The sequence below is a fragment of the Narcine bancroftii genome, chromosome 6, assembly GCF_036971445.1.
Source record: "Narcine bancroftii isolate sNarBan1 chromosome 6, sNarBan1.hap1, whole genome shotgun sequence".
Classification (NCBI taxonomy): domain Eukaryota; kingdom Metazoa; phylum Chordata; class Chondrichthyes; order Torpediniformes; family Narcinidae; genus Narcine; species Narcine bancroftii.
The window spans coordinates 159829633-159846531 of NC_091474.1; the positions used below are offsets into that span (position 1 = coordinate 159829633).

The window sequence follows — 16899 nt, forward strand, 5'->3', positions numbered from 1 at the left end:
TCTCAATTTGTCTTTTCCTGCCACATTTGTTGTAATGTTTTAGTGAATGTGACAAAATTCAATTAAAAATATAGCAGCCGAAACTGGTGAGGGGCGCGGGCTATTGGAACTATTACGAGGAGTATAGGTTTGGGTAATCTGTGGTTTGTCCAAATGGTCCCCAGCCTCAAGGCGATGGAAAGGAACACGCCCTCGTGTATGTAACATAACCCTGTTTTGAAATAATCGGCGCACAAAATACTGCCGAGGAAATGGCAATTTATTTGTTTAAAAAGATTAGAAATCCAGTGATACATGAAAATAGTTAATAAAAATAGCGTAAAGTGCCAAAAAAACATTTACAAAGAACAATTTGTGTTTAAAAAAAAACACAAAGAATGGAATGTAGTTTAAAATGTTCTTGCGCGGTTGTGTGCCCCTTTGGTTGCTTCACTTTCTGTTGTTTGCATCAATGGTCTGCCATCTTTCCACCTCTGTCCCGTTTCGGGCAATGCAGGTCACCAGCCTGCGCTGAGGTGCAGATTTCCTTTCATCCACAGATTATCCATGCATTTTTTAAATATAGCGGAGATAGATATGGGGCTGGCGTTTTCCTCTCTACTTTACACAGGTACGTTACCCCCAGGCCCCAGTCAGATACATTCAAACATCACCAAGTTTCCACCTTTCTCCCTCCCTCACTGATGCTTTGTTTTTCTTTTTGGCTTTAGCCGAAATTTTGAAAATAATTCCACCCTATTCCCTACATTTCGGCGGAATGAAATCAGAATCTGACACTATCCACAGTGCGGGGCCTTTCTGAGTCCTGGCTTGTCTCTGGGGTTGTGCCCGAGGTGAAGGCGCTTCACGTCAGTTTCTCCGCATACTGGCGGCACATTAGGTCGATGGAGATAACGAGACGGGTTCTTCAATCACACTCCCTGCCATACGTCGGACATATGTGCGGATTTTCCTGTCAAATACAGTAGGCAAGGCATCACCTTCCAGCTCCCAAATTCACGGTGAAGATCGTCACCATCCCTTGTGTTATCGTAAGGAATCTAGTGAAACAAATCGGTTCTTGCATCTCATTTAGAAAACAACGCGGGTTTTCTGACAGTGGAATGCCACAGATACATATAATCTGTTCGCACTGGAATTAAAATAACAGAAAAGAACGGCGGCAAAATGGATATAGTCTATGCTGCTTCTAAATTTGACGGAAAAAGTCCACATTACAGGCGTTCGTCAATGTTCCACTCAAAGTCCTGTTTGCAGGCTTGTGCTCAGCATTTAATTTTAGAGGTTTTAAGCTCTTTTACCTGCACGTGTAGTGTTTTGTGAACAGCTAATGTTCTGGACTGGCAAAATCCTTTGCCGCATTCTTGACATTTGAAGGGTTTTTCCTTGGAATGAATATACCTAAACCAGAATAACAGAAAACAATTAAAATGGAACAGCCTATCAATAACAAACAGCTGCACTGAATAATTGCTATACCAGATCCTCAACATTATAAGATCACTTGACAAGCTATTTTATCTATATGTTTTCATAAATATTGTGAACACTCAGCCATTTAAGACCCCATCTCTGATTCAACGAGAAATCCCACGCCGTTCAGGGAGAGGGATTAAGGTGCTATCAAGACTCATTGTTACAAACGCCTTGAAATAAACCATCGGTCATTCGAGGGGATTCGGATCAAAGCTTCTGATCCCCTACTGTTTACAATCGGTAATGCAGGAGGATCCTGACACTTCCACAGCAGAACTTGGAATAAACTGAATTTATTCCAGCACAGGCTCCCAGCCCCCTCCCTTTCCAGTGAAACCACTGGAAACCTTACCTATGGTCGCGGAGGTGATCTTGTCTTCTAAATGCCTTGTGACAAATGTCACACGTGTAAGGCCGCTCATCGGTGTGGGTCCTTTCATGAATCAAGAGATTGTAAGATTTGGTAAAGTGCCTACCACAGAATTTACAGACAAATTCTTTTTTGGTTTTGGACGGCAACCTGCCCCTGGTGGGCTTCCTTTCTGGCGAGAGCTTGGTGACATCCAGCAGAGAACCAATGGCAGAAGGAGAACACTGTTCCTCTATTTGTCCCATCTTAGGGTGGTCCTCTTGAGTGGCCGCAATGGCCAAATTGGCGAAGTCGAACCTGGGCCTTGTCTTGTTTGGAACATTGCTCGATTCTTGCTTGGGTTGGAACACGTGGGGGAAAATCGGGATGGTGGGCAGTTGGAACCGAGTGTCTACCAGAGCCGAAACAGCAGGTATTTTGGAGAAGGATGACCGGGGCATAGGCATCGGAGGATAGCCCAGGGTCCACTGGTGGAGGTGGACGGTGTGCAGGGTACTGAAACCATAGAGGTTGTGCAGCTGTTCTGATGGCGTGGGGATGCCGTTGGAAGCTTGCAGAAAGGCGTAGTTCGCCAGCTGTAGCGAGGGGTGAATGGGCACTGGAGCCGGAATGGTCTTACTGCCCATGGTGCTCGCAGGTAGAGCGCTGGTTGCAGCAGACCTGGCCAACTTGCAGAAACCTTTGTGCAAGAAAAAGAACAGGGAGTGAGTGGCAACGTGATTTACTTCTATTCTTATAAAAAAGTTCAACAAGTAATCAAACACGAAACTAACGCGAACACATACCCCTAAAACACGACTTCAACGTAAACTGACATAAAGAACAGTAAAATCCACATGTCTAACTAACAGAGTGTAAACATATTCATCAAACACAGCCTAGCATTTTATTTGAGAGCAGTCGATGTTTACCGAGCTTCACAGAATAAACACCCAGACCAGTAAAATATGGCGATACCAGCCACCGCCACCCGCAACACTGTTTATTTATATCTCTTGCTGGAGGACTTTAGAAGGCCAGTAAGTGCCCCGTTGCGGCCTTAAACAGAGGTAAAAAGAAAACATTTTCCGACTGCAGCCTTACAGGAGCCATTAATAAAAAAAAAACAGGACAGGTAGAAGGGTTGCATGCAAGCACTAAGATGGAGAAATTGGCTTTTGTTGCCTCGAACACCCCTAAACATTATTGTGATCCGCAACGTGAACGAGGAAACTCTCCTACTCCACTAAAGCAAAGGAGGAAGGAATGTGGAGCGGCGGCGGCGCACAAGTGCTGGAGAAACTCAGCTGCAGCCCTGCAATCGCGTGACAAGAGGAACATGTGGAGGCGAGTTGGGTCGGCCATGCATCGTAACCTTTCACCGCAGCGACGCATCAGAGGGACAACTTCGGAAAGAGACAGATTCGCGGCGTTTTCCTATTTGATCAATATTTCGGAACATTTCTGAAATCTTGTTGCTGTCGTGAAGGTAAATGCCAACCAAAACGGATCCTTTTGTCGTTGATTATCAAGTCCAGCTCTCGAAGCTATGCTGTATTTTTTTTAAAGCATAAACTCGAAAATAAATTGAAAAAGATGTGCGCAGATAACCCTGGGTTTCAGGTGCGAACGAGTAGAGGTGAGGAGTAGCAGCATCTTTGCTGCGTTTCCAGTGCGCCTTTGCCGTCCTCCTGCTCTTTTTAAGACGCTGCCCTAAACATCTCGTCACAAACGGATCGGTGAATATCACTCGTTGTTGCCATTTGGGAAAATAAGGTGAGATAAGACTAATTAGTATTTCTAGTCTTCAGATCACCAGGGATTTAGTGGTTTATGGTCATGGCGCAGAAGTAATTGACCCCATTTCAGATCATTTGAAAGATCCCATCAGTTTTCGCACAAGATAGCATGAAGCATTTACTTCAATAAAAATGCCCATCCTAACATTGCACATTTCGAGCAACTTAACACCACGTTAAGGTTAGTTTCAGAAACAATAAAACGCACCAAGAAGGGATCTGAGCGATCATCAGTCGAAATTATTTGAAAGGAATTGGCAAACCAAGCGGACTGACATCATGCAGAATTCCTCTGCAATGACCCAGAATAAAATAGTGACATTTAGCAAAGATTGGTTTTGCTAATTGGTGAGACTTTCCATTAGTGTTGGTAAGGAAAGTCACAAAAGAAATCTCCTTTAACTCTCAACAGTCATGGCAGATAACGCTCTGTGAAACTAGTCACGAGCAATTTGTCAGCGTGAGCTCAACGAAAGGCGTTCCAGTGCGGGGTTATGTGTCTGCAATTATCCTAGCCTCTGATTAGGGTCTATTATGTCCAGTTGTATTTCAATGCCGCCAAAAACCCGATATCGTTTCTAACTGACTGAAACTAAAGGGCCGATTTACTCAAGTCACTAGCTCTACATTCAAAGACCGAGGGAACATGCCCCCTTAATAACTTCAACTGTCACATCGGTGCTCCGGCACACCGATAGGCCTAGATCGACGGGCTTTTTAAAATATTTGGAGCTTGTCACGTACTCTAAGCTTTGAGGAATGCCCCCAAGGAACTGCAAATGTTTCAATTATATTTAAACAGAACAAAGCCGAGCGTTATGCCTCAAACATCTATCCCTCCCATGAATTAATGCAAAGTGCCATATTATTCTCACACTTAATTTATTTTAAAAATTCGTCATTTGTTTTTTAAACACACACAATATCTGAAAGAGAACGCCAAAAATCTGTTTGCAATCTGCTCTGTCATGGTGTGACCTGGCACATAACACGTAATCAAGGTGCTTGGCCACAATACAGTCGGTTCGGGAAATGCTGTGTGCAAGGAAAGAAAGATTGTCCCGTTACCATGAAATCTCTTGCATCCCAGTTATATTTTTGGAAAATTTCCAGACTGAATTTTACAGTTTAGTACAATATTTCCAAAGCAACTGAAATCGGTTACATTTATCTCCCCTTAAATAAACTGGCATCAAGAGGCAGCCGGGAACATTGAGTAAATGGCCTTCATTTTTAATGATGTTTGTGTACAATCCCTCGGGAACATGTATATCTCCGCGTCAACAAATATATTCGGAAATGTAAGTCCCACCCGAAACGGTTTTAGGTAGCATTTGCCATGCGGTAAACGGAAATTTCATATTTTACTTTTATTACCTATCTTGCGCAGTAGAACTAGAGCAAATCAGGGATTGTTGACACCATTGAACAAAAGAAAAGCATTCTAAAAGAACAAGTGAATATGGTCTTACTCAAGGGATCTGTTAAGTCGATAAAAGTACGCCTTGTTATTCATTAATTCTTTTTTTTTAGACCAATTTGACCAATGAGGTCCTGATAAAGGGTCTATTCCAAAGGAGACTCGTTGGTAAATAGCTTAAAATAGACAAATTATATCTGGTCTAAAATACTCGTCTTGTAATTACAATTATGACACATTATTGTTGGATTACATCACGTGTCCCCTCCCCCGGTTGTTTGACATAGAACCGAAGTGGAAAACAACGTGCTTCGCAGAGATCTGCAAATAGTTACACACAGCAGGTGCATCGCGCCTATTACTGGCTAGCGCTTTGAATGAGCCACTCATTCTATCTAACTATACGAACCAAAGACCGAATACCCACATAATGGTAGAATTCGTAATCTTCCAGCAAGCACGTTTATTTTCTCGCAAAGTAGGATATTTTAACTCAATATTTCCGGACGGAGTCAATCTGGTTTTTTTTTTAAAGTCTGCACAGCTCTAAACATGAAAGGGCACATTAATATTCAGCAGAAAGATGTTTCAAATAATCTCCGTAGCTGTTCAACAATAACTGAGCTAACGAGGAATATTTCCACAGGATGAAGGTGCCAAGAGGCGTTTCGTGCCTATTTCTTAGGTGTTCTAACGTAAAGCCACAAACGTCGACAAAAATAAACTGAAGCAGCCGGACAATTCAGTTGAGGACAGAGCAACGATTTCGTTCTCTACTTCCTATTGCCATAGTTTGTTAGAAATGCTACTCGACGTTCTGGCCATTACGGTCACAAATATAACCGATTGATATAAACACGTTGATCAACCTTCAGCTGATCTATTACTTCACTTTTTGTCAGATCATATTGTGTGAGATGAAATATAGAGCGTGCACCTTTATTCTCATCTGTTCATTTTTATCCCGCGCACAAGCAGTAACACAAAAAATGCACCGATCGTTGCAGTGCCTTCTCGCAGAGCCTCATCCAAAAGGTTCATTGTTACAAGGGAGTGGTATTCGGGGCTTTATATATATAATATACACACTGGGATTAAGTGTCAATGTACGAGCGATAATAAAAAGGCAGATTGCTGAAGATGTGGAGCCACACAAGAAACGTGTCAATTCTTCACCAATGATACACGAGAAAATGTCTCCTCCCAGTTCAAAGTCTGCCGCGGAAAACATTTAATGCATTTTTTTTCTTATGGCCTACAAGAGAATGGAAGCAAGGAGCCGGAGCCCATTCGACTGACCGCGAAGTACTGACTATATGATATGGTTAGGCTTGTTTGGTCAGGATCTGTGGGCGACGGGTGTTGTTTATTCCGTCGGCTTGCCGGTACTGATTCCCATTAAGTTAAATAAATCATCACACCATCCTCCCATTATAAGAAAATGCCACACATTGTTTTAAAAAAAATAGAAACAGCGAAGGTTAGTCGCTGAGTAATTGAGAACAGGCCACTTATCTACAGACGCTCTATCGAAAAAAAACCTTCATTCTGCCAAGATAAATTTCCCCACAATTATGTCCATAAACTTGAAAGGGCGCATCTGTCTGGAATCTCTTTCCCTTCACAGTTTTCCCACCCATCCCGCTTTAACTTATGCTCTATTGAGCTGGAGCCTAGTTTGAGTACGATGCGATCTCGCCCTCAGTGGCAGCCTAATAAGAAACGTTCGTTCTAATTGAGTGCAGGAATATTGGGCGGCTGGGCGAGCTGCGACATATCAAATGGGGTTTGCTTTTAGATCAATGTCCCAAATGCTTCGGGGGCATCATTATTCATCGGATTATCACAATATCACAATGAGTACAGTGTTTGGAGAACCCAAGAACTCAAAGCACTTTTTAGCTGCCAGTGTTGATTAATACACCGAGTAAGACAAACAAGCAGTTTCTACGCATAAACTATGGATGAGTTGGCTTTTAAACGGGGGAAGGGGAATGACTTTGGGAAATGTTTAGTCCATTATGCAGTTTGTGTACAGAATGAAGTGGAGTAGTTGGACGGATTTCAACAGTCAGCTGTTTTACATCCAAATTTCGAGAAGGGTATGTTTTCGGAGGAACGATCGCTCTCTTGTATATTTATCTGCACTTCACGGATTACAGTGTACTTCTGATTGAAGGAATAACCGTATGTGAATTCACCATCAAATTTATAGATCAGCATTTCGAGGTTTTCTGGAAATTAATTTTTCTTTCGAAAAGTGCAAATCTTAATCTTTATAATAATAGTGTGAAAATATTCAGAGAACGACCCATTTCGGCAAACATGTTATAGAATGAAGCATCTGTTACAGTCTTTATCGTAATAGGATACTATTTGAAATGAAAACGCAAGATAACAGAATAGCATTTCAACTATTGCAAATTTAATGACGTTTTCCATCTTATTGCAAATATCCTACATTCAACTGAACTGAGAGATTGAGTTAGGCTCACAAAATCAACCAAATTCTCTTATCCTTTTAGTACACTGTTTCCCATCCGTCCCACATCAAGCTGGAACTCCTTAGTTTATGGAAATAGAAAAAGACAGTTTGGGAATAAAAAAAAGTGTTCCGCTCATTTGACCCTGTCAGTACAAGTACCGTTGACCGCACTGGAGACCTTACTGAATGCATCTCATCAACATTATTAAGAGTAAACTGCTCGCTGCACCGGAAACAGCTGGGAGCAACTCAAGCGCCGGACTTGATTTTGCAGCCAGGCTAGTATACTGTGCGCCTCGCAGCTGACTGGAGCAGAAAGCAGCCGTGTTTGCATCTGAACAATTGCACAAAAGCAACGTAGCTTCCAAACGGTGCTCACGGTAAAAAAAAATCGATGTGATGATTTGACAGCATGTTGGCAGACCCCCACTCATTGCTCAGTCTGGTTGGACCGAGTCGGTTCAGGTGTGTTGGAGCTCGGCACATATGTTTATATACAGCCTGCACGTGCTACACCGGGCACAAGTCTCTGCAGATGCTAAGCAAAATCTGCCGAGGGAATTTAACACTAAAAACATGTAACTCGACTCAGCAAAGAGGAAACGTAGTTAGTTTCGTTCTATACTGTGCAGGAGCATCGTATTAACGCTCCCAGTTAAACCAAAAGTGTAAATAAATGCGTCCGCTGTGTATCAGCTGCAAGGGTCGCTGATGGGGCGCGGAGGCTCCACCGTGAACGTTGTTCTTTGGCAGGAGTTCATGTTGGGTCCCGAGGTCTGATTAAACTTAGTTCTAGTGGATCCCTTTTGTTTTCAGGGTCACTTTACTCAGAGCCCCGTGCAGAGTAAAACACTCCCGTCAACAGAGTCATTCGAACTTTCATTTGACATGTTCATCTTACTTTCCGAAACACATCGTCACATGGATGGAAAATGTCACTGCAGTGAACCTGGACACCCAAGGCGTTCACGTGCAAGTAGGTCGACTCGATATGTATTAAATAAAACTTTGAAGTTAGTCTCACAGTCCATCTGAAAATCAAAACCTGTCTTTGAAACATGTCAGTTCCATGCAAACTAACCGAAATCCCCCGCGTCCCAGCAGCCACGATTCCCCTAATGCGGTTCGATTTAAAGGTCTCGTAGTTACCTGCACCGGGGAACTCCGCGGGCACTGCGAGGGTGGCCGCTTTCTCGCTGGAACTAATGGAAGATGTAGAGCTGGAGGGGGCGGCGGCTGTGGCACAAGCACATACCCAAGTTGGCATGCTCTGAACTCGGAGATGGCGCTGCGGCAACGAAGTGGGGTGATGGGGTGGGGGGGAGGGGGTGGGAGAGGGAGCTGGTGGTACCAGCCAAGAGTTACCGAGACCGAGTCAGACTGCCCTTGAGCAGCTCGCCTTTCTGTTCGGAGGGAGATGCCGAACACAGACCGACTCCTCCAGACCCTCGAACCACCTCCTATTTCAACCGAGTCCTGGGAGAAATCCAGTGACGGCGCAGGCGCACTGCGCAGCCGGACGGCCCCACCAACACAAAGTCAATAAACTTTCCGCAAAGTTCACAGCATCGCCGGGGAGACAGGGGCTGCGGAACTTCACGCCGCTTTCGGCTTAGGAGATGATAAGAAAACATTGAAAACTGTAATAATGTTACCCGACTCTTTTGGACAAGAACATGTTTAATGTTATATTCAATTAACTCGAAGCAAATGTGCAGTGTCTTTCTGGAGAGAGAAAATAAACCCGGCCTGGTCACCAAATGGAAATGATATAGACAGTTAATTCTGACCTTGATGGTGCCTCGATGATAATTGGGCTATTTTAAAAATCAATTGAAACTACCAGATAATTTTTCACTCCAGACTAATAGCGACATATGTTTGGGGTTTTGAGATTGGGGTATTTATTAAAAGCGATAAAATCAGCAGTAAAAGGACATTTTCTGTTTTCGTTGGTTCAAAGGGGTCACGGAAGGAAGAAAATCCTAGAGAAGATCTGGATACCACTACCACTGTAAGATCCACGAAAATAAAATAAAAGCATACTCATAGAGGCCAAATCTCGTTCCTTTATGTTATTATTTTTAAATGATCGGTTCATTTAAAAAAACTTAAATAGGTCAGAAATATAAATCCAGTAAACTGTTCGCCGAAAGATTTCCGTTTCTCCACAAAGGAGGAAAGACTCAAAGTGTCACCAAGAAAACCCAAGGGAACAGCGTGCACACACTCATACACACACAAATGAATCACACACACACAAATAAATCACACGCACTCACACATACATACTTTCACACACACCACACAAATAAATCACACACACCCACACACTCTCTTACACACACACAAATAAATCAGACACACCCACACACACTCACAAATCTCCCACACGCACAAATCACGCACACACACACACAAATAAATCACACGCACTCACACATACACACTTTCACACACACCACATAAATAAATCACACACACCCACACACTCTCTTACTCACACAAATAAATCAGACACACCCACACTCACACACCCACACACACTCACACACACACAAATCTCACACACGCACAAATCACGCGCACACACACACACATTCAGTTAACGAAATCGAATTCAAACGTATTCCTTTATTGTATTTTGAGTATTCATATAGCTAATATGGATAATTTAAAATGATTTACATATATGTTTAACAGAAGACTTTAGATTAAGCTCTCTAATGTATTTAGTTTGACATTCCCAAGCATCTTCCTTGCCCAGCATCTTGGAAGGATGTGGGATCTCCCTTCCCTAATCAAACACTGCCGTGAACATGATTCCCTTTCTGTTTTTCGTGTTATCTCATTCATTTCTTTGCCAATTTCCCAATTTTCATTCCGTTAATGGGAGATAAAGGGAGATGGCAGCTTTCTTGACAACCCACTCTTTCATCTAAAATAAAACCACGATTTGGAGCAAGTGTGTCTGATTCATCCGGAGAGTCGAGTGCGCCTGGTTTTATTCAAGCCGAAATGTAATCAGGATCGCCACTGTTCACCCTTCCAAATACGTCGCAATCCAACCACCAACCATCCCTGGCTCGTAGCCAAACACATTTTTCTGAGTTTGAGTTTGAAATATAGCATTTTATCAAGAAATATCAAAATGTACGTGAAGATAAGCAGCTTATTTTCAACCTCCCCCTGGAACCTGACCAAAAGAAAAAGGGTTACTTAGATCAACAACGTACCGAGAAAATGAAAACAAAATATGACAATTGAAACTAAACAAGTCTTATGTTAGCATGAAAGGGGCAGATTGTTTTTTTTTTGTTCAAGTCAATCGTTTAAACTGAAGAGCGCCTGTACCCTGGGAGACTTTATTCTGTTTTCGTGTAATATGCCATCATTTGGTAAATAACATTCTTACTCTTTTGACTGATGTTCATTTCGTTCACACTCTTGTGAGCACTTTATTCTGACAATTATTAAATAGCAGTACTTTAAAAAATGATATTGTGTTCGTTACAGAAATATTTTTCCCAAATCAAGACCCACTGGGGTTCCCTGTAACATAATAACCTGTTGTTTTAGTTATAAATACAAAACAAACCATTCTCTAAGGTAATATAATTAACGTAAATACACAGACGTCACCTCGAGTTGGAAAGTTGTAGCAAACAGAACTCAAGACGTTCCAGCCCTTTAAACGATTATTTAATTTGCCCTCCAAATTACAATTAAGATAGATTAGCCTGCTAGAGTTACACGTTAGATTATTTTCTCTTGGCTTATTATAATTCAGAGAACATTGTCACACGAAAGGCGTGGAATGTTTTAGTTAATTTGTTTCGTGCTCTGTATAAAATCTGGAATTGTAAGCGAATCAAGAATGAATAAGATGCTCCTGTTTGCAAAGGAGCAAGAGACACGGTACGTAGCCTTTCACTCTCTTATACGCACACTTCACATCGCATGTGCTATGACAAAACATACAATCTAGCGTGTAAATAGTTCTTCTGCTTTTGTTCAATAGTCGTTGTGTCAAAATTCGCAAAGTTTAGTCCCTCACGTCCATAAGTAATTTTCATTTAAACCCACATCCTAAAAACAAATACGGTATTTATTTTTAAAAACCCACAAATTAAGCAATAAGTTGACGAGGCTGTTTGAGGAATTAATTTTTACAATTGCCATAAATCGCTGGCCCGTTGATGTTTACAATACATCAATGCCCATGTAATAATTATTACAGGTAATAACGACAGGTTCCTTTTTATCGTTAATTGCAATCAAATGTGAACTAAGTATATGCTCAAATATGATAATAATTTGCTGTTTTCCAATAACCCTTTTGAGAACGCCGTTTCAATTGTGTTTACAAAGGTGAAAACCGGACAATTCGCTCAAGCAACTCCAAAATGAATACACCGCGCCACCCTCTGGCCTTATAAAATAGAGCATTTCATCATTGCCATTGATCTTTTCATGCCAAATGTTATAATTTTAAGGTTTAGAATGGAGAACTATTGTATTTAATATTCGCTTGGGAAACTGACAATCCTGAGCTCCCTAAATAAAGGGCGTCTGTGACCGACTGACAGATATCAAGTCCGGAGACACAGGCGCCAATTAATTAGTGGGACAATTGTTATTTCTTAAAAATTACTGAGGTAATGGACATATCTCGGATTCTGTTCACCATCACGAGAGGTTTTAACTCCGATCTATTCTTGTTTTAAACCTTTTTTTTTAATTGACTTAACGTGGAAGAAGACGGAAGCGTTAACTCAAAGTGTGGCCACTTATTTATTCTGTATATCCAGGGCCCGGGCTGAGAGATTTGCTCACAAATGTGAAATGAAGGTTCATCACCCAGCAATTCAATTATTAAACTACTTGATGGTGAATAATAGCTCAACAGTAAACTTATTTTCGTGTCTGTCTCAAGAATAAGAGACTCTCCCTTGAAATCATTATCTCCAAACTTTTTTTTCCAGAACAATGTGTTGAAATAATATTTACTGGAACAGCATTACAGCATAATTTTGCAGATTTAAGTGGATTCATGAAAACACGGCACCTTTAATTATATTATTAAATTGTTCAGGGAAAAAAAAGCCGATTGCTGTAAGTGCTAGCCAGAATTAATTTGACGAGCTGGGATCGTTTGATACAGGCTGCAGCTCGCTGCTGCCTTTTCACTGCGGAGATAAGAAGGTCTGCCCGGCAGACACTTCACATCAGAAAAAAAATCAAACATGTGGGGCGTTAATCCGATAGAAATCGATCAATCGGCACTTTATACATTGTATCTAAATTTATCTTCCATCGACTTCAATACAAAGTAAACTCCGCGATCTATGCAGGTGTTTCTCGAGCCCGTTCTGCAAAATTTTATTTTCGAAATTGAAACTATTTTATTGAAATTAGAGTTCAGAAGAATGAGAAATAATGTTACAAAATGTATCAGATTCTGATGGAGCTTGGCAGAACTTCTCCAGAACCATGGAACTTCATCTCAGAATAAGGGGCTTCTCTTTCCTATTTTTTTCTTCACCGCGATTAATGGAAGGATAAAAAGGTGAATTATTGGAGAAAGATACCGGGGGCCACCCTTATAAAATTATGGCTGATCTGTGCATCAGGAGACAAGGTGGGATATCTTCTTTCAAAGGGTTGTACATCTTTGGAACTCTCCCCCTCAAGGAGGTGCTCAGGCGATAGTCTTGAATGTGTCAAGGTTGCGATAGAATTTTGATTAGAGAACAGGCAGGAAAGTACAATTGAGGCAGAGATCAGATCTTCTTTGTCCTCTCCCCTTTCATCTGTTCTTATGTTATTCATCAATGGCCAAGTGAAAAAAAATTCAGGTGGGATCCTGTGCAGACATCCTGAACAGTCAATTTTCTGATCTTTGCTGTTCCAATATGATTGGTTTCAGAGGCAGGAAAATCTACCTGTGTGTAAAGTTAAAGGAAACCAAATCATTAAATTAGATGTTTTAAAATTAAGTATCAACATAGAGCAACCTAGGCTTCCATATATTTAGTTGTTTGTAGTTAATAATTCACTTTCAGCTGGTCAAGTGATTAATTATTCAACATGAATATCTTTGTGTATACACTGCTTTCCAATAATTTATTCTGTTTGGGCAAGTAAAAAAGAAGTCCAATATGCCTGAATGAATGTAAAATATGCCTCAATATTTAACCACAAATTTTTACTTTTTTATTTCATTATTGACAAATTTGAACACAGTATCCTTTGCAGAGGTGCTGATGACAAAGGAAAAACACACCTAATATCTTCATGTGCTTTTGTAGGTATATTAAAACAACAACAAAAAGAGTGGCTGAATTTATGTCTTGGCTGTATTATCTTAATTAAGAAAAACAGATGGCAATCTTGAATTTATTGATAAAGAATCATTGTCTAACATTTCTTGAAGATCATACAAAGTTCATTCAACATCTTGGCATTTGATGACATTCTCAATTAGAACAAATGGTCTTCATAGGCTTCTTTGATTGTACATTTGAAAAAAATATTGTTGAAATAAGCTAATAATTTCATCTCAGAGTTGAGCTGATATTTATACTTCAGTATAGGATATATTCAAAAATTATAAGTAAATGTTAACAACAATAAATTTGAATGACAAATAACTATGCAATTATTCACATTTTTTCCATTATAGTTTATAATAAAATAGCAATCTTAGAATGGTTCTCATCACAAAATAAATGAAATACTGGTCTCATAGTCAACAATGTGTAAAATCTCAAGAGAAATTTACAAGGAAATGAGTTCACAAAAATATCTTGAGTGATTTTCCCTAATTTTATTGGAGAAGGCAATGAACCTTCACTTGAATTGCCATCACAAAATTCTGCCTTAAACAGTTAATGCAGACAAATCCTGAAGTTGCTGTCAATTTGATAGTTAAATGGTGTTTTTTTTTAATCAAAGGTGATAGTGTTTGTGGCATTAAGATTATAAAATCTTTCCTGTGGTTTTCGGTTTTAACTGAAGGACAAGGACCATTTTGCACACTAATTCAAGGGACAATGGTCTGTGATCTCAAAGTTGGAGTTAATATTTGTATTGCTTGTTCTATAGTACCATAAAGGACAGTTAACAGTAACTTAAACATACTGTATGTCATTGGCTGCATGAAGAACATCAGAGCTGTCAGGGGAACACTATATACTGATGTGCATTGATTAAAGGAAGAGTAAGTTCATTGTCCCATATAATAATCACTAAGCTGCCCTCTACTGTTCAGCGTAATTATTCTTATATGATTTATTTTTCTTCTGAAGCCTGAAGCTGTGTGATTATGGTGATTAATACCACAAATTTGGACTCAATGGCAACAGGTGTTAAAATTATTTATTCCCATCATAATATAGTGTAGCATCATTTTTTACAAACAGCTATTTCACTTTTTAATGAAAAGTTTTCCCAGTGATTAGAGCAGTCTAACTTTATGGCATTTAAATTAATTTATTGATCTGAATACAATAGTCCAGATCCATTTTTATCCGCTTCTTCATTAATGAATTGAATGAAATAGAATCATGGCTTTGGTCACTTGTGCTACATGGTTATTAATTATTTATTTTTATTATATGATTTTTAATGAGAACAAATATCAATTCTAAGCATGATATGCAATAATCGTTCCAGATAGTGGTCACAGGTAAACATTTATTCCTGGTTTCTCTTCCTGGTCAGATGTAAATTTAAAACAGTTGCTGAGAATTTCAAGGAGAATTAATCCACCCTTGAATGAAAAGTATTCTACTACTGTGGTCAACCAAGTTCTATTCTTCACCTGGCTGCTTCTCTGACAAAATTAGGTATTGAGCTTTGAAGGTTTCCTTTTATTGATTCTCTGCAAGGGGTATTTGATAATAATTATAGGCTTGTGGCGGCGCACATCCTCATGGCGAACTGGCCCCACGTGTCATGCCACGTGGCGAGACAGCCATGGAAAGATGATGCTGTCAGGGTTTTCTCCCTACCTCAAGTCTCCTGCCCAGCGTGCGCCCAGGGCAGTGATTATGATGTCACAATGCACAAGGTGACTGAGCTCATGCTGCCCTTAAAAGGGCACATGCTGAATTTGAATAAAAACAGCCATTAAAAATCTCTGGTGTGGTGACTGTGTTTTTCTCCAGCTGCTCCAAGTGCCACATGCTTTAGTTTCCAATGCTTGTGACACTAAAATTGGATTAAATTTTTGGATTTGATTTCACTAATATCAAGAATAATGATAAATTTAACTGTGTAGCTAAAGTATATTTCATATTTCCTAATATTAACCTTGCATTTTCTACCTGTCCTCTCCAAATAAATAAATAGAATTTTCAGAAATAAATGTTCTTGAAGTTCTAGGATGGTCTTGGTATTTTCATTTGTAATTGAATTGTAATCAGTGAGTTCCATTTGGTTATTACCATGAACAATATTGAGTTGATCTTTCTTTTCTTTTCCAATCTTTTTATTATTATTATAATTTATAAACACATACAGTTCAGAGATATGAAAAATACATAGTAAATAATGAATTAATACAGAGATATTAAACAGTAATATTGCAGAATAAAAATATATCATAAAAATTTTTTTTAGATCAGTTTAGAGTATGAACTATCTCTAAAAAAAGATATAATTAATAAAAATATATAAAAAAAGAGAGAGAGAAAAAAAACCCAAAAAGGAAGAAAAAACAAATCTGAATTAAAAACTTAAAAAATAATTTTAAAAAATACCTACCGATATAGCTAAACCACGCCGATCACTCCGATCTCATCTAGCAGCCCAATTATCATACATAATCATAAAAAGAAAACAGAGCCAGATCAACTCACCACAAATGAAAATATTGAATAAATGGTCGCCAGGTTAACTCAAACTTAGAAGGGGATTCATAGACAGAGTTTCTAATTTTCTCTAAATTTAAAATATTGAGTTGATCTGTTCTGTAAGCTGAGCAAAGATTGAGAATCTAACATGTGGCTTTCTAAATGTGCAGCTCCACCCATCTACAACTATATTGGTCCTGGTCCAATTCTTTTCCATTTTGCCCTTAACATTCTGTTTTTGTGGAATCTCTTTGCATTCTCCTTTACCTTGTCTACCTACCAAAGTGATCTCATGTCCTGATTTTCCCCTCAAGCTTTCACTCTTGTGTGTTTTCTTTCATCCCGTTCTTTTTAAGGGATTTACTTGATCGTAGCTGTCTATATCTAATATATGGGTCCTTCCTACCTTGACCAGAACCTTGATATGCCTGGTCATGCAGGTTTCTCAACTCCTGCCAGCCTCACCCTTTACTCTAACAGGAACCATCTCTATCTCATTTTTAAATGTTTCC

At 39.8% G+C, this 16899-nt stretch overlaps 1 protein-coding gene across 1 annotated transcript; it reads right to left on the reverse strand.

Moving 5' to 3' along the window:
* Positions 1-240: 240 nt before the first annotated feature.
* osr1 (odd-skipped related transcription factor 1) lies at positions 241-9009 on the reverse strand. The gene is made up of 4 exons (XM_069886478.1): positions 8679-9009; positions 1829-2525; positions 1302-1401; positions 241-952 (listed from the first exon to the last, which is right to left on the reverse strand). The coding sequence occupies exons 1-4, from the start codon at positions 8794-8796 to the stop codon at positions 908-910; spliced, it is 960 nt and encodes a 319-aa protein (XP_069742579.1). The 5' UTR covers positions 8797-9009; the 3' UTR covers positions 241-907.
* Between the last annotated feature and the right edge of the window lie 7890 nt (positions 9010-16899).